Source organism: Planococcus citri, chromosome 2, assembly GCF_950023065.1.
Source record: "Planococcus citri chromosome 2, ihPlaCitr1.1, whole genome shotgun sequence".
In the NCBI taxonomy this organism is placed as follows: Eukaryota; Metazoa; Arthropoda; class Insecta; order Hemiptera; family Pseudococcidae; genus Planococcus; species Planococcus citri.
In genome coordinates, this window is record NC_088678.1 from 1,837,679 (window position 1) to 1,856,501 (window position 18,823).

The 18,823-nt window shown below is 33.9% G+C and overlaps 2 protein-coding genes across 8 annotated transcripts; one reads left to right on the forward strand and one right to left on the reverse strand.

The window, feature by feature from the left end:
- Positions 1-295: 295 nt before the first annotated feature.
- On the reverse strand, positions 296-18,415 carry lovit (loss of visual transmission). 4 transcript variants are annotated; one of them, XM_065347781.1, is made up of 11 exons: positions 18,068-18,415; positions 16,803-16,961; positions 11,036-11,298; positions 10,399-10,635; positions 10,078-10,182; positions 9,812-9,966; positions 4,896-5,000; positions 4,144-4,308; positions 1,152-1,282; positions 891-1,065; positions 296-803 (listed from the first exon to the last, which is right to left on the reverse strand). In XM_065347781.1, the coding sequence occupies exons 2-11, from the start codon at positions 16,883-16,885 to the stop codon at positions 573-575; spliced, it is 1,650 nt and encodes a 549-aa protein (XP_065203853.1). In that variant the 5' UTR covers positions 16,886-16,961; positions 18,068-18,415; the 3' UTR covers positions 296-572. The 4 variants fall into 4 exon arrangements, with proteins under 4 accessions (XP_065203853.1, XP_065203852.1, XP_065203851.1 ...); XM_065347780.1 differs by having other exon boundaries at positions 16,803-16,980; XM_065347779.1 differs by having other exon boundaries at positions 16,803-16,980; positions 17,926-18,415.
- Positions 3,812-9,535, forward strand: LOC135833947 (uncharacterized). Of its 4 annotated transcripts, none has more exons than XM_065347783.1 (5): positions 3,812-4,053; positions 7,699-8,001; positions 8,107-8,495; positions 8,592-9,068; positions 9,140-9,535. In XM_065347783.1, the coding sequence occupies exons 2-5, from the start codon at positions 7,731-7,733 to the stop codon at positions 9,506-9,508; spliced, it is 1,506 nt and encodes a 501-aa protein (XP_065203855.1). In that variant the 5' UTR covers positions 3,812-4,053; positions 7,699-7,730; the 3' UTR covers positions 9,509-9,535. The 4 variants fall into 4 exon arrangements, with proteins under 4 accessions (XP_065203855.1, XP_065203856.1, XP_065203857.1 ...); XM_065347784.1 differs by having other exon boundaries at positions 9,143-9,535; XM_065347785.1 differs by having other exon boundaries at positions 8,592-9,059.
- Positions 18,416-18,823: the final 408 nt, after the last annotated feature.

Consider the following 18,823-nt stretch of genomic DNA (forward strand, 5'->3'; position numbering starts at 1 on the left):
TCTGACAAAAATAGACCAAATCTGAGGATTAAGTACAATGTAAAAACATGAAAATTTCAATTTTTTGTTCATCAACTGTTGAATAATGCTTTCAGTAACCTTACTATAATGAAAGTGGACCAATTCTAGGGATGAATACTAATGCAAATCTATAATAAAATTTTATGCAACGTCAGATTCCAATTCTTACACTACAATTTTTGCCAAAGCACTAGATATTAATTGAATATGAAGAAAAAAAATCACATAATAACCCAAACCCATATTTCAGCCATTCCTTATGAAAATTCTGAAACCAAAAATTGAAAACTGTATTCGATTAAATACAAAGACGACAACAAAATCCGAACAATATAGGTAAACACGAATGGCACATATAAAAAAAAAACAAAAAAAAATAAGTAGGTATTGTACACGTACAAAATTACAAATATGCATTTTATAAAGGTAATCGTTGGTAAATAATCCAACTATAATAAGAAGGCAAATTATTAAATTTCCAACACAGTGGTCAAAAATCACGACGATAATAAATTAACTATTCGTTCGCACACTAGAACGATTCACTTTATCTATAAATCCAAATACATAACTTTGGAAGCTGCAAAAGCAGCACAAATGGCCAGTACAGCTCCGGTAATGACGACTGCCGTGGTGGTCTGCGTGTATGCGACGATACCTCCCATACAGATTGAAAGTAGAAATTGCGCCACAAATATGCACGATCCTATCACAGATACGTCAGTTCCCAAGCCTCGAATTTGCTTTTGAGGAATAGGATCACCGCAGGAATCTATTTCGAACTGTTTAACATAACAGATGATTTTTTTTTTAAAATTAGAAATTAAGTAGGTAAAATGTGAAATAAATTCTATTGAGAAAATATTTACCACATCGGTGGAGTGATAGTGGGCGATTAAAATATAAGGAACAGTGAACAATGTAGCGTATAATACACCGCAAAGTGCCGATAATATGATAACGGCTATCTTATTTCTGAATGCAGCCATCAACAATAAAGCAACAGCATCGACCAGGATACTACCCACGTAGACTTTTTTCAACCTGAATAATATAAATGAGTACATTCAAATAAAATGCAAAATGAATGATTCAAGTTAGGTACTGAAATAGAAAAGACGCTCGCTTACCCAAAACGCTTAACCAACGACTCGATACCAAACGAATAAAACATACAAGATAACGAATAAATGGCCATCCCCAGACATGCTACTCTGACTCCGTCTTCGTATAAAGTTCTCTTTTCAGAACCAACTGGAGCCTATAAACAAAAATCACAAATATTTTAATAAAATACTGTAATTATGACTCGCATGGGCATTGTGACTTAATTCTAGGACCAGGTTATGAAACAGATTTTAATTCAAAACTCACTATAAAAATTTAAAAACACACAAACACACTTCAATAGGTACCTAAAACTTTCGCCGGTGACTTTTTTTGCATGATCTTCGATACAGTTTTGTCCAGTTGAAATTTGTTTAGACCATTTTGGATATCGATCCCATGTTAAGAAAATTGAATCACGCCATTTTGGGAACTTAATTTTTGTCAGTAGAGAATTGAACTCTCGTTGGAGACTTCAAAAATGCCAACATTGGGATTGTTTTTGAGTCGGGTGATGATCGTGTAAATCATCAGACGAGATCTTGTTGAGAACTCAGTTCAATATAATTATGTACCTAACTGTAAATACCTTTGAAAATTGTTTTTTTTTCACTTTTTCTAGATTTTAGAATTTAATTAAAAATTCACTTTTTAACTCGAACTCATCAGTTTTAGGCCAAAAATGAGGGAAAAAATCAAAATTTTACCAAGTTGACCAAGAAAGCTGAAATTTGGGATATACCCTATTTTCGACATGCCAAATCGATTGGAAACGGTTTCAACCCGTTTTGAGCCGTTCTGGAGGCTCCAGCAGATTTTTGAAACTCCAAATTTCCACAAAATTGCATCAAATTGGAGTTGTAAAGATGAAATTTATTCTAAAAACTAATTTCAATACGCTACGAAGTACTGCTGGTGGATTTCAAGTCGTTTTGGAGCCTCCAGCGACTTTTTGAAAATTCCTGAAGCCTCCAGCAGATGTTTGAAACTTTAAATTTTCACTATATTTCATCAAATGGAGATGGAAAGCCGAAATTTACTCTACACTCCAATTTTAACACCCTCTAAAGACGACTGCAGGTGGGTTCAAGTCATTTTAGAGCCTCCAGCGACTTTTTTGAAAATTACTGGAGACTCCAGTAGATTTTTGAAACATGAAATTTCCCCAAAATTTCATCATAACTGTGATGGAGAGTCGATTTCGTTCTGCACACTAATTTCAATAAGCTACGAAGTAAAGTTTAAAAAATCGGCTGAAGGCTCCAGTAATTTTCAAAAAAGTCGCTGGATGCTGTCAAATGAATTGAATCCACCTGAAGTCGTCTTTGGAGGGTGTTAAAATTAGTTTGCAGAACGAATTTCGACTCTCTATCTCAGTTTGATGAAATTTTTGGAAAATTTCAAGTTTCAAAAATCTACTGGAGGCTCCAGTAATTTTCAAAGAAGTCGCTGGAGGCTCTAAAATGACTTGAACCCACCTGAAGTCGTCTTCAGAGGGTGTTAAAATTGGAGTGTGTGAAAATTTAAAGATTCAAAAATCTGCTGGAGGCTTCAGGAATTTTCAAAAAGTCGCTGGAGGCTCCAAAACGACTTGAAATTCACCTGCAGTACTTTGTAGCGTATTGAAATTAGTTTTTAGAATAAATTTCAGCTTTACAACTTCAATTTGATGGAATTTTGTTGGAATTTCGAGTTTCAAAAATCTGCTGGAGGCTCCAGAACTGCTCAAAACGGGTTGAAACAGTTTTCAATCGATTTGGCATTTCGAGAATGGGGTATATCCCAAATTTCAGTTTTCTTGGTCAATTTGGTAAAATTTTGATTTTTTCCCTCATTTTTGGCCTGAATTGGATTTTCAAAAATTCACCAAAAATCGAAAAACGCACTTTAGCACTTGAAATTTTGACAGGTGATAAATTTTTGCATGATTTTTCGATCTGCCTTTGTAAGGTTTGAAAAATTTCGTGCGAATCCTATGTTGAAACGCTAAATTTGCGATTTTGGCTGACCTGTCAATCAAAATGGCCGCCATTTTGTGAGTAAGGGCAACTTTTTTTTGGGCTAGTTTGCTTTAAAATGTTCCTTAAGATGTCCCCTTTAAGAAAAAAAGTTGTCCCGGAGGATCGGCAGGGGAGGGGGTGCAATTACTCCTATTGTCATATGCCGGACTATTGTTCTTTGAACTTTTTTTTGAATTTTTAAAATTTTTAAAAATTTGCCAAAAATTTCAAAATGAACTACTTTAGTATCCGAAATTTCGGTTACGAGAATTTTAGGAAATTCTCTTTTAATCTAGTTTGATTTCATTCAAAAATGTTCCTTCCATAAGTCAATTTAGAAAAATTTCAATTTTTTCTCATTTTATAATATGGCCCTTTGATTTTCATGTGACTGATGGAAACGTCACTCAAGACCCAGAATACATTCGCTATCGCTTGTTAAAATATCTCTTCTGTTAGAAAACGTTGTTACATCTCTATAAACCCACATCTGTCTGTTTTTTCCTACTTAGTCGTAGGCTCTTAACCTACACCTAATACTTTCATTTAATTTTTTTAACCTTATCGAACATTTTGGTATAATGAGCTCAATGTACGCGAGCAGATAACGGAAAACATTCTTCGTTATGATTAAATGATCCTTGCGTTGATAAATACTGAATATTCAAACTTAACAACCAAGATACAAATAGATTAATACCTATTTTAATTTGTTAAATAATTTCGAAGTCAAAATTTAGATTCTCAAACGAATATTTGTTATTATTTTGTTGTTTTTATTGGATACAGTTTTCGATTCCAAGTTTTTCATCTCGTGTCATTTGTACCCATATTACCTATGTTCAAATAATTTAGCCATGTTTATGATATAGACAACTCGAAGTGTATCGATGAAATAATATATCCAGAATATTTACGCATTCCAGTAAGTACCAAAATCTTATTTTTCAACCGAAGAATAGGTATAAGGTGAATTTGCATGATTGACTTTTAAAAATAGGATGAGTAAACTTACACTGGGATCACCTCCGTAGACTGCTTCTCCAACAAAATCAGTGAAATATAACGAATAAGAGCATTGTGCCATCCAACAAAACAGATTCGTTATACAAAGTATTCTTAACGAATACGGTATGCAAAATATAGACTTCACATAATCTTTCAAAGTAGGAACGGATTTCTGTAAAAAAAAAAAACACGAATTTGATCATTTCTAGAAAAAAAAAATGGCAATAAAATAACTATACACAAACAAAACACACGAATACGTAGAAAGGTTGTATATTGGGCGTATATTGCGTAGAAATGCGATCTCGAGGGCTCTAATGGCTCTTATTTGAAAATAATACAACGAAATAATTCGACCATCGCGTCGCACTGGACATCTTATTGTCCTCTAATTTCGTGTTCTAAAGGTCTAGGTCGAATTTCGACTGTGATCGAAGGATTTGGGGCATCCGAAGAACCTGGTATCGGACGTATGTCTTCTGGCCCATATAGTGGAAGCGAATTACGCCTTCTGCGTCTTGTGAAATTGAGACAAACTGCGACATTTGCTTCAATTTCGGAATCTCGTTGATGCGCCGACGTTATCGTAAATATGCTCTTGTCTTTCGCTTCTGACATAAGTTTAAGTAGGTACTATGATAACAAACTAAAGCTACCTGTATGCCTGCTTCTTTGCGATACCGTTAGAGTGGTTTGCTAAGTAATTAAAAATATAATAGCGCTATACAAGTGTGAATGAGATCGAAAATTTACGCTTACTTGATCATGATTGACTATTTCTTCGCTGACGCCGTACGATTGTGGTTTTTGAATGATAGGTGTAATCTCTTTTAGTTCTTTTTGAATGATGTCTCTGCCATTTTCCTGCGAATAAACATTAAAAAGGTCAATTTTGTGTGAGGCAAATGGAAGTGCTGTAGGGTTTTTGAGAGATCTGGAATTTATTAGGGGCTGTTTTGAAGTCTAAGAGTTTTCGTATAAGGAGACTGAGAAATTGTAAGAATAATTTTCTGGAGACAAAAAGAATTCATTCTTTGGAAGATTGGTGCTCGATTTCGAATTTAGGCTTTAATTTCTAAGGATGCTTCACCTAAAAATGAATCAATTTCGAATGAGCTGAAATTGTAATCGGATAAATTTTTCAGAGTAATTTTTTCTCGAAAGAAATCACTAAAAGTTGATAACATTTTTGCCAAAATTGAAAGAAATTGGGTTGAAATGATTTTACAACTCTGAAAGAAGCATCAAAATCGCTAGAAATTACCAAAAAACTATAGGTAATTAAATGTAATTGAAATTTGACAAAAACATACTTTAAATTCTTTAAATATGTTATAAAAAGGCAAATAAATAAAATCAAAAAAGTAAAAAATCACTGAAAACTGGTGTTTACCCACACCTCAGATTTAAATTTTTGAAAAAAGTAGGTACCTATAGAAATATTTCATCGATATGAGCAAATCTCGAAATGAAAAACTAAAAATTGATTTATTTCTTCTAAAGTTGAACCCCCAAATCGTACGATATCACTTTCAACCTGATTTGGAGCCTCCAGCAAAAGTAGGTCTACCTGCAGAAAGTTGAAAAAGTCTTGAATCAGAGAAAACCTTGAGAGCTTTATAGTCTGGCATATGACAATAGGAGTAATTGCACCCCCCCGCCGATCCTCCGGAACAACTTTTTTCTTAAAGGGGACATCCTAAGGAACATTTTAAAGCAAATTTGCCAAAAAAAATTGGCCTTACTTACAAAATGGCGGCCACTTTGATCGACAGGTCAGCCAAAATCGCAGATTTTGCGTTTTAACATAGGACTTGCACAAACTTTTTCAAACTTTACAAAGGTAGATCGAAAGATCATGAAAAAATTCATCACCTGTCAAAATTTCAAGTGCTAAAGTGCCTTTTTCGATTTTTGGTGAATTTTTGAAAATCAAATTTAGGCCAAAAATGAGGGAAAAAATCAAAATTTTACCAAATTGACCAAGAAAGCTGAAATTTGGGATATACCCTATTTTCGACATGCAAAATCGATTGGAAACGGTTTCAACCCGTTTTGAATAGTTCTGGAGCCTCCAGCTGATTTTTGAAACTCGAAATTTCCACAAAATTCCATCACATTGTAGTTGTAAAGCTAAAATTTATTCTAAAAACTAATTTAAATACGCTACGAAGTGCTGCAGGTGAAATTCCTGAAGCCTCCAGCAGATTTTTGAAACTTTAAATTTTCACAAAATTTCATCAAATGGAGATGGAAAGCTGAAATTTACTCTACACTCCAATTTTATCACCCTCTGAAGACGACTTCAGGTGGGTTCAAGTCATTTTAGGGCCTCCAGCGACTTTTTTGAAAATTATTGGAGCGTCCAGTAGATTTTTGAAACTTGAAATTTCCCCAACATTAATTTATCAAATGGAGTTGGCAAGCTGAAATTTACTTCGCAGACTACATGGTGGTTTCAATTGGTTTTGAAGCTTCCAGCTACTTCTAGGACATTTCAATTTTCCAAAAAACCGTCATACAACCTTTCAAAAAGGTCGCCGGAGGCTCCAAAACGACTTGAAATCTACCAGCAGTCCACTTCGTAGCGTATTGAAATTAGTTTTCAGAATGAATTTTTACTGTCCACCTCAGTTTGATGAAATTTTGGGGAAATTTCAAGTTTCAAAAATCTACTGGAGGGTCCAGTAATTTTCAAAAAAGTCGTTGGATGCTCTAAAATGACTTGAAATCCACCAGAAGTCGTTTTCAGAAGATGTTAAAATTGGAATGTAGAGTAAATTTCAGCTTTCCATCTCCATTTGATGAAATTTTGTGAAAATATAAAGTTTCAAAAATCTGCTGGAGGCTTTAGGAATTTTCAAAAAGTCGCTGGAGGCTCCAAAACGACTTGAAATTCACCTGCAGCACTTCGTAGCGTATTTAAATTAGTTTTTAGAATAAATTTTAGCTTTACAACTACAATTTGATGGAATGTTGTGGGAATTCCGATATTTTCGAGATTCAAAAAATCTGCTGGAGGCTCCAGAACTGCTCAAAACGGGTTGAACCCGTTTCCAATCAATTTGGCATGTTGAAAATAGGGTATATCCCAAATTTCAGCTTTCTTGGTCAATTCGGTAAAATTTTGATTTTTTCCCTCATTTTTGGCCTAAATTTGATTTTCAAAAATTCACCAAAAATCAAAAAACGCACTTTTGCACTTGAAATTTTGACAGGTGATAAATTTTTTCCTGATCTTTCGATCTATCTTTGTAAAGTTTGAAAAAGTTTGTGCAAGTCCTATGTTAAATCGCAAAATCTGCGATTTCATCGGCTGACCTGTCAATCAAAGTGGCCGCCATTTTGTAAGTAAGGCCTACTTTTTTTTTGGCAAGTTTGCTTTAAAATGTTCCTTAGGATGTTCCCTTTAAGAAAAAAGTTGTTCCGGAGGATTGGGGGGGGGGAGGGTGCAATTACTCCTATTGTCATATGCCGGGCTTTTATTAACATCAATCTAAACTGATATAGAACAGCACACCTCAAAAACAGTCATTTTTCAACCACTTTTGCATTCACACAGATCACAAAACGCAATCAACTTGAATCAAAATAATGCCTCAAAAATTCGAAGACCTCGTGATGACGAAAAGTTTGCAAACATTGGCGTGCTTTACTATAGCCAAGGAACTCTGGTCACATCGCGAAATCAAGCAACGAATAGACGTTTGCCTGCGAGCTCAAGAATTCAAAAATGGAAACACGTACTGCTTTTATCGAGTGCCTGATCAATTATTGGCGGAAGTTCACGATATGGTCAAGTATTTCTATCCCATTGTGCCCATTTATTTCAAACAAAGTATTTCGGAAATAATAAGTTTCATAGGTAGGTAAACGTTGATTTATATTTGGTAGGTATCGAACAATAATATTATGACACGAATAAATTCTCATTGTGTTCGGATTTTTTTTCAACTCAATTTTATCACAGGTGAAGACATTTTTGACTGGATTATCGTGAGCGAAAGCCACCAAGGAGGCATTATTCAAGAAATGATCATCTGGAACGTGCGTCTAACACCGTTTCAAACAGTAGATCGTATCAAAAGTGCCTGCCTAACCCAAAAGTTCGATTTCACGAGTAAAACGTTGTGCCCATGCTGCTATGAAAAATACGTGGAGAAACGATGGAATAAATTGGACTCGGATTTAAAGGAAAAATTCGAAATGTTTTTCGGCGAATATAAATTCCACGCAATCGCTTATTGGAAATGCTACGTGCACGTCACCGACCATTGCGTTATTCAAGAAAAAATAATCATCAGGAATTTTCAACTGTTTGAAAATTTTACTCCTTTAGAGAACATATTCAAAATTTCGGTACGTACGCCGTATTTTCATCCTTATATCCCCCCTTCCCCCTTCCAACCTCTCAATTTTACTTCGAATATTTTCTACATTTTTATTTCATATTAGGTTTATTGCGGATACGACTTAGCTGTCGTCTATTACTGGAACCAGATGACCGGCGAGCAAAAAATGAATAACTTGAACGCTGTATTTTGCAAAACGTATTCGCCCATTAGTAAACTAGAAATGTGGATGGACAGATGGACCAACGAAAAAGTCACATCGAAGGCGCAAATCAGTACATTTTGTTTCATATGGAACCAAATACCGCAGTTCTACAGGCAAAAATTGATGCTGTTCAGCTACTGGAGCGTATTTATCATGATGATTAGATGGCAGATAGACGACGCCTATTTTGAACAAATATTCGACGAATGGAAGCCAACGTTTGTAGTCAACCGATCATACGAACGAACCCTTCGTATAGCCGCATCGTATATCAACAAAGGTGAAAAGCACAGAAAGATATTTAATCTTTTGTGGAAACCAGCCGAGAGCTTATACAGCAACGAAAACATAGCTGAATTTATATGGGTTTGTATGGTAACATTTTTTTTTCACGCAATCGTACATCTTTTTGATTTTTCGTTTTCATGATACCTAATTTTTACCAGCAGAAATACCTCACAATTTACGAAGACATCGAATCGGCAGCTTTCATAATAAATAAATTCGCTCAACGAAGAAAAATACAAATTATGGCCTCCCTCAGTCAAATGCTTTACGTTTACAACGTTAATCGAGAATATCAAACCAGACTACAAGATTTACTCGCCGCTGAAACTGCATTCGAGCAACCTGCCGATGAAGTCACTCTCAATATTGATGACCTAATACAACCTCCGCAAGATAAGCAAAAAATATCTTTAGTTATTTTATTCTTAATTTTTTTAGTGTATTTGTTTTTCATTTTTATTTGCATAATTACTCCCGCATCGAGGAACACTAAATTTAGACGATTTTTAAATGAAAGTTCAAAATAAGGAAATTATATGTATTTTAAAAAAAGATTCAAATAATTTTTTAATGGTTCAAAATTTCAAATCTGCCATTTCCTCAAGACTTTAGGTACCCCTATCTCTTCTGAAAGGACACTTTGAGAACTGCGGTTTGCGCCCTTTTCACCTCAAATGCAAAAAGCTGATCCAGTAACAAAAAATTTGTTTTTAATTTTTTCTCTCTCAATAAATTAATTTTACCTCAAGGTTACACCCTAATGCGTATACCAGGAACAAAAAAAAAAAAAAAAAAGAATAATATCATTGTTTGATTTTTTTTAAACTAACCATGACGTCGGGGCACATGTCAATTAGTTCTACGACTGGCAACGGAACTTCTCTAAAGGTGGTTATGGTGATCAATATGCAAATTGTAAACAGTACAGCGGTCATGGTATAGAATGCTTGTATATGCCCGTTGAATAACGACCCTTGGAAAAAATCTGCAAACATACGTAAGTTTATTGAAAAATATTTTTTCGTCAATCAGTCCACTGTCCAACGTGGAATATTCCACATATTAGTGGAAGGATATTTGAGGGAAGATGATTTACCAAAAATATTTATTTTCGTCCAGTCTATAGCCCCCATTAAATATCCGACAAATCCACCCAGTCCAGCTAAAACTGTAAACGTCGTTAATCCTCTGGCGTGATCATCTGAAAAATAAATATTACATCGTAACTCGAAGTAGGTAAACTTAGTTACTCGTATTTCCAAAATTATACGACACGTGACAACGTGTGAGCTAGATTCTATCATAATTTTTTAAATCAAGAGTAAATAGGTTGATACGTAAGGGTGAACTTTAAACTGATACTATGCCTACTTATATACGAGTAGGTATAATTAGGTACACAATTAAGTACACTAACCCGCTCGGCAAACATCTAATAGATAAGCTCGGCTAGGATTTTGTAACGCGTCTGAAGTGTAATCAGCGATCACGACGCCGATTACTGTTATCACAATGGCGATGTGTCGCTGAGTAATTTGCCAGGCTTCCAGTCTATCTATTCTCGCAATTTCAGCCGGAGTTGAGCTATTCGTGGCTGGCATTATATGCTTTACAACTTCCGCGAACGATTCTCCATACGGAATCAATAAAAGACCTGTGAAAATAGACTACATTCGAGTAAAATGTCATCGAATAACATGATAATTACTAGGTAGAGCATATGAGCGTGAACAATGGACATTGAATACTCGTATAAGTCTTATATGTATATGAACGAGTAGGTATATGTAAATCTAGATTGGTACGAGTAGATACAAGTAAGTATAATGAACACAATAGATTTGTAAGTTGATCACTGGCAAGGATTTTAGGTAGGTACCGGTATACCTACTTACTAATGTTAATATGCGGTAGTGATCATATTTCAATTCATGTCTACACCAATCATCGACTCACACACACACAAATACATCTAATAACTTCTGGAATATTATAATTTAATACTGAACGACAGGTATAGGTATACGAGTAAATGAAGAACGAATACAACTCACCCATAACATTAATAATAGCAAACGCAATCATAAAAGGTCTCCTTCTGCCGAACTTCAAACGACACCGGTCACTTAATGAACCCATAATAGGCGACAGGAAAAATCCTATAATGGGTGAGATGGCCCAAACCATCGTCATTTGTTGGTAATTTACACCGAGTTCCAAAAGCACAGGCGAAACAAACGCCGTCAATGCTGCGTACGTGAATTCTATGCCCATAATGGCAAACGATAATCTCATCATTTCCCATAGTGATTTTCGTCTGTAAACATAAAAAAAACACAAAAAGTAAGTTTCAGTTGTTTTCTAATTTTTGGAAAATTTTTGCCAATGGAACAATTGGCTACAATCGATGAAATGAAGTTTTTTCTGATTTTTGAACAAATAAACCAGTGGAAAAAATTGAAATTTTTTAACCCATTTTCATTTTATTGCATACATTTTTTTAAAAGTATAGGTATTTAGAGCAGGAAAATGACGTAAAAAAGCGAGGGCGAAAAAGAAAAAATTGGCACATGAATTTTTTCTTCGGGAATGTGTTCAGATGAACCCCCTGAACTATCAAAAAAAACCGCACCTTTTCTACCACTGGAGCTAACTTTTTTAGGGGACCAAAACCGGTTCCAATTCAGGTTTTTTGCGATTTACTCCGAAAATATTAGGTTTACAATAGAAACTAAGTACCATGACAAAAAATGTTCCCCTTCAAATTCTCGACAATTTGATACTACGCTCGATACCCATCCCTCAAAAGGGGTGTCTGAAAAAAAGGGGTGGAAAGAGTAGGTGTTTCAAAAAAGGTCAGTTCAATAAATTGATCAAAGTTACCACTAAATATATCATTCGTTTTCGCTCAAATTTTTTATACAAAGTCTACTCACCCAACTATTAATTACACCACCATTGATTGGTCTTCAATCCTCCCCGGGGGTTGGTGGGGGGGGGGTGCTTGATTTTTCAAGTAACACACAACTGAATCATATATTTGAAAAATGAATCTGGACATGCGATATGTCGAATAGTATGTTTTCGAGGTCGCTGAATACGAATATCAACTTATTTTTGCATGCAACCCCTCAAAGCCCCTCTGTGCCCCAAAATGAGGGTCAGAATTTTGAAAAATCGTGAAAAGTCGAGTGATATATCGAATGGTATGTTTTCGAGGTTGCTGAGTACGAATATGAACTTATTTTCTGCTTACAGTTCTTCAAAACCCATTCACGCCCTACTAAATAGGATAACATTTTGAAAAGTCGCTGAAAATCGTGTAATACGAGTACCTATATCGAATAGTATGTTTTAAAGATTGCTGAACACAAATTTTTAGAATCCAAAGCACAATGGTTCTCTGTCCCAAAAAAGTTAACGACAAAACATGGTGTGATCTTTTTCTTTGAAGATTCTCACTATTATTTTGGAAATAATTCTGAAAATTCATCTCAAAAACACTGATTGGAGTAACTTTTGAAGGGAGGGGGTAGAGGTAGAGGTATTCACTCACTTATACCAGTTTTTGACTACTTTTTAATAGAAAATAAAATGGAACTAGGACTTTTACAGTATTGTCGAATTTCGTCGAAATAAAATGTAGAACCATCCAACTAATTTCTATTTGTAAATTTCGCTTAGGTATGAGCCACTCGAATTATTAATTATGAGAAATTTAAATGGGATTAATTATTTATAATTTTATTTTTTATTGGAAAAACTCATAAATTGATAACATATTTCAAAATAGAATCCCGAAAACATACCATTTGATGTATCACACAACTTTTCATGATTTTTCGAAATTTGGCCCCTTTTTGGGGCACATAGAGACATTAGGGGGTGGGACCTAAAAAGTAAGTTTATATTTGTACTCATGCAGCGACCTCGAAAACGTACCATTCGATATATCACTCGACTTTTTGATGATTTTTTTAAAATTTTAGCCCCCTTGTTGGGGCACAGAAGGACATTGGGGGGTGGAACCCAAAAATTAAGTTCATATTCGTACTGAACGACCTCGGAAATATACCATTCGATATATCACTCGACTTTTAACGATTTTTCAAAATTTTAACCCCATTTTTGAGGCACAGAAGGGCTTTGAGGAACTGGACCCAAAAAATAAGTTGGTATTCGTATTCAGCGACCTCGAAAACATACTATTCGACATATCGCATGTCCAGATTCATTTTTCAAATATATGATTCAGTTGTGTGTTACTTGAAAAATCAAGCACCCCCCCCCCACCAACCCCCGGGGAGGATTGAAGACCAATCAATGGTGGTGTAATTAATAGTTGGGTGAGTAGACTTTGTATAAAAAATTTGAGCGAAAACGAATGATATAATTAGTGGTAACTTTGATCAATTTATTGAACTGACCTTTTTTGAAACACCTACTCTTTCCACCCCTTTTTTTCAGACACCCCTTTTGAGGGATGGGTATCGAGCGTAGTATCAAATTGTCGAGAATTTGAAGGGGAACATTTTTTGTCATGGTAGTTTTTATCGTAAACCTAATATTTTCGGAATAAATCGCAAAAAACGTGAATCGTAACCGGTTTTAGCCCCCTAAAAAAGTTAGCTCCAGGGGTAGAAGGTGCGGTTTTTTTTCGTAGTTCAGGGGGTTCATCTGAACACATTCTCGAAGAAAAAATTTATGTGCCAATTTTTTCTTTTTCACCTTCGCTTTTTCACGTTATTTTCCTGCTCTAAAAACCAGTGGAAAAAAATTGAAAATTTTTAACCCATTTTCATTTTATTGCATACATTTTTTTAAAAGTAGGTATTATAATTATTTAAAAATACTCAGACTTTGAGAGAAAATATCCGACGATTTTTCAAGTTTTTCAGAAATTGCAATACATATATTTCAAGTCGATATCAGTCTAAACCAGAATTTTTCTCCTGTAGGTTCCAGGAAAAAGGAACCCAGGGGTACCCAAAATGACTCGGTTCTTTTTTTCAATTGAAATTATAATTGGAAGTAATTCATGATCATTGATTCGAATCATTATTTTCTCACAGTAATTCGTGATTTATCTTTCACAACAATAACGAGTCTGAACCAAATTCAACGAATACGTTATTCTGCAAGCTTTGCTGAAAGGCAAATTTTATTAGTTGTCGAATTATTTTATCGACGTTGGTGCTTCATTTTTAGCGTTTTTATGTCATTCATTTTAAACATGTTTTCACGATGTTGTATGCAACTTTTTCTAAAATTTTATCATTTTTGGTCATTTTAAATGATTTTTTGCGCTTTTGTAGTGTTTTTTTTTTGGTCATCTTGATACGTTTTTCATCATGTTTTATATGTAGCTTTTGCTTAATTCCAGCAAATTTTGCTCAAATTCCACCAGCTGTTGGCGAATTTCAAAGAAAAACTATCCAAAAATTGCGCAATTTAATTCACTTTCCAAGCAAAAAAAAAAAAAAAATTAAAAATCGTAAAAATCAGGTTTTTTACATTTTTAAAAATTTTTCCCTTATGAAAAATTCTGAGAAAAACTTTTCAAAAATTGAAATTAGGTAATAAAATATCTGCACTACATTTTAACAGATCTACATGTACACGTGTTTTATAAAATACAGGCAACGATTGGCCAAACTTGTTTGCCTTGCAAATGGGATAGATATTTTATGTGCTTGCATTCCTATTTCCAACACATGCTAATAGTTGATTGATAAAAAAAAAAAAAACAGATGATACTTAATTCATTGACGCCAATACATTTTACATAAATTTATGCAGATTGCCAGATATTCAGAAATGAGCAATGCAACCTATAGAATGACGTCATCATTGAATCAAAATACGTAGGTACTCAACAATCTATGCTTATTTTATACTAACGAATATTTCCATTAAAAAGCAATCGAGAAAGCGGATAGGTAATGAAATTATACGACTTCGAAGCCATATTAATTCCTTCTGTTAATCCAAACGACCGGAAAAAATACTTTCCAAAATATGGGTATTTTCGTAAATGACATTAAAGTGCAACGAACATCGATAGATTAGGTAGTTATAAAAACACATTACTTTCACGCCTTCCAAAAGTTTTCATCGTCATCTTTTCTCCCTCTAGATATGTACTTCCATCGTCAAAAGTTCAATTAATTCATCAATCTCACGGGTGAAAAAAAATTACAAAAATATTGCCCAATTGTATGCAAACCGGATGAAATTAGATGCAATAGGATATAGGTAGCTGTTAATTCAGTCCACATTTTTCGTGTCCATTTTTTTTTTTTTTTACTATCGCTATAAATTCTTTCAACCTGTTTATACCTTAGATGATTTAGTAGAGGTTCGATCAGACTTCAAGTTCATTTTACGTAACGTTGCGTAATTCAATACTAATGCTATCTATAAGTAATTGTAAGATGAGTTTATAGAACGCGATACACAAGGGTATGTCTTATTTTTGCAATGTACATAAACATATCAAATTTCGACATAATTTCTGTCACGATAAATTTCCTTAATGAAGGTAAAAATTGATAATCCATATATAGCATTATGGCCATCATCGCTACAAACATCAACAAGGGAGGCATCATAATTTTCAGAAAGTCTTTTGAGTCGGATCAAGTTGGTCAAAACTTTAGAAGCTAATAAATTTTTCGATTTTTGGTGAATTTTCGAAATCAGATTCAGGCCACTGATGATGAAAAATCAAAATTTTGCCAAATTGACTTAGAATAAAACTGAACTTTGCTAGGCATTTACCCGATTTTTCACCCTCTCCCTCCCCTCCCCTTCCCCAAATCGATGAAAATGGTTCAAAACCATTTTGAGCAGCTCCGGAATCTTCAGAAGATTTTGGAAAATTGAAATTTCCATAAAATTCGACTCAATGAAGTTGGAAAGCTAAAATTAATTCTAAGTTATATACGATTAGAAGTGAGTGTCATTCTGGCACCTCTACAAATTTTGCGGAAATTTCAATTTTCAAAAATCTGCTGTAAGGTCCAAAACTACGGTACTCAATACAATTCAAAGCCATTTATAGGTAATCAATTTGGGTGGTTGCAAATAGCTAGAACCTGACAAATTTCAGCTTTTTGCTCAATTTGCTAAAATTTTGATTTTTTTTCTATTTTCGACTCAAATTTAATTTTTAAATATATGTAAAATTTACTAAAAATCGTAAAGTGCACGTTGCCTCCTTTTTGGCTGATAATGCATTTTTGTATGCTATTTCGATTCAGCTTTATTCAGTTTCAAACATTTTTCTGCCTTTTGGGGTACCTCCCTTCATTCCTTTCCTTTGTGAGTCAATTTTGGGATACCTAAAGCCAGTGAAATGTTTTGAGTATATCTATGCATTGGTTAAAAAAAAAATTAGGAAAATTACTGACTAAATTACAAACTAGAGGTTCCCTTGTTTGTATACAATTTTATTCATTTGCCTCAAAGCTAAACTCACCTAAAACACTAGTCAACTTTCTGAAAATTGCACAAGTGTGTATCTATGTTTTCACATCTTACGAAAAAAAATTGCACTTATGATTATCTACGATAATTATACAGTATCGTTTTACGGCCCTATGCGAACCTTAAACGACGGAACCATCAATCTTGGCCGTTTATGTGGTCGAGAAATTAGAGGATAACCAGTCCTGAGATACAATAATACTTTGATATTTTATTACTACACCTACAGAAACAAACACGATGACGTCGAATTCAAGACAATTTTTTCTTCACTGGAGCTTACCTAAGTTGGATCAGCTAAGCAAATAAGTATACTTATTTACGAATGTTTACCTGTAAATATGACTGTATTCGTCTTCACTTGTAAACAGATTGAGTTTCTTTTTAATTTGAATGTAATTTTTTATTGATCCCATCGATTACTGCAGCTTATTTTTAAAAATTAATTGGATATTCTTCAAATTAGATTTTCGATGTAATCCGCATCATGGTCTGATGGCAATTTCACAAACTGAAACATGAGTAAAATTGATGCATTAAATAAGTACCATTATTTCTATTTGATAAATTTGACGAACCAATTATTTAGAGGTATCTATTAGGTTCGTCATTTCATGCTAATGAGCAGAAAATTCGGCGAAAATTTTATATTTTATAAGCTCGTCTATTTATTTACATTCATCAGACCGTACATATCATACACGTGGAAAAATTGCATGCATAGTAATCCACGTTATGGATTCAAAAATAAATCTCTAATTACCTATACCCAATGATACAGATTTAATAAAAGTTTGAAAATAGATTTATTTCTTCAAGAGTGAAAAAAATTTTAAAACTTTTGGGCGTAGAATGATTGTACCGAATACAATGTCTGGGCCATATTAACCTAATAATTAACGTTATTTGGCAATAAAACGTTCATTTAAGTAGGTAAGAAAGTATAAAAGTTTCATCAAATTAAACGAGTTAATTTCTCGTTATACTTGGCGTTTAATTATTTTATCATATTAATTCATTAATTCGACCAGATAAAAGTTTAAATATACATATAATAGGAACATAATCAAATCTCACGCTTCGATGCGATTTTTTGATGAAATTTACATTTATATGCCCTCCACCATCATTATCCTTCAAGATCCAGTCAAATCACGAGTTGATAAAAAATTTCCATTAAAAATATAGCATACCTACCTAGGTTCCTAGAGTGCAAATTGAAGGTTATCGGGGAAAATGTAGTTCAGTTTTTAAACTCGAAGGATATTTTTAAATGAGTACCTCTACCTGGGAATTAATTATATTTTCAACAAACTTGTACACTACCTACCCAGATAATTAATATGTAGACGAGTGTAAACATTAATTCAAACAAAATAAACCACTTAGACGCTAATCTCAAATATTAAGAAACAAAATATCAAGCCTGAAAATAAAATAAATATTGTCTACTTACTTACTTTATTGAGTTGATAAACGAATTATGTTGGTGATAAAACTCGTAGATATTCACAAAATTGAGTAACAAGCACAGCGAAAATTTATTTTTAACACTTTGTATTACGTTTTAAAGAAAACCGATCAAAAAAATCACTTACCTACAATAAAACTCGAATTCGATTCACGTGCAAATAATAAAAATATCGTATATCGAACTCGCACTTCGGAACACTCAACTTGCGAACTTTTTCATAAAAACAAACTAAAACTGATTACTTAGTTGAAAATGAAATGAACGACTAGTTACTCGATGCAGCATTCTTCGAAAGAACACAGTGCTAGACAAGTGTATGTACTCGAGGATACCGGTTTGATAATTTTTATAACGTGTATCTATTTTTACCTGAACGTCTCACCACCGTATAGTCGTACATAGGTTTGTTATTAAAGAATTACACGAGGAGAAACTGGTTTCATGGTTTTCTATGGATTTCAAACTACTGATTACGTTAATGATAAATATCTAGATAAGTGTCTGTGTACATTATACGTTCATGAATTGGAACTGCTCACGATGCCTGTCATAAAACGAGACGACTAGACTTGCTACGTTAATGTAAAAGTGACGGTATTTTATCCTTTTGGTAAAATTACTTCTATATTTTCAGCATAGGTATCGTTGAAAGCTGTACTATGAGAATTACTTCTATATCTCAATAGTTCTCAAATTTACTAAAGAGAGAACGAATTTTGTTTAGTTTCTGATGTACCTATTCAGTTGCCTGTTGAGTACCTGTCTACTTGTTCCACTCTTCCCTGCTGGCATTTGTCATAATCTCAATAGCATTAAATATTTACTACCCTTTTTCGTTTGAACAGCTCCTAAGCTGGAATGAATAATTAATGATACAAGT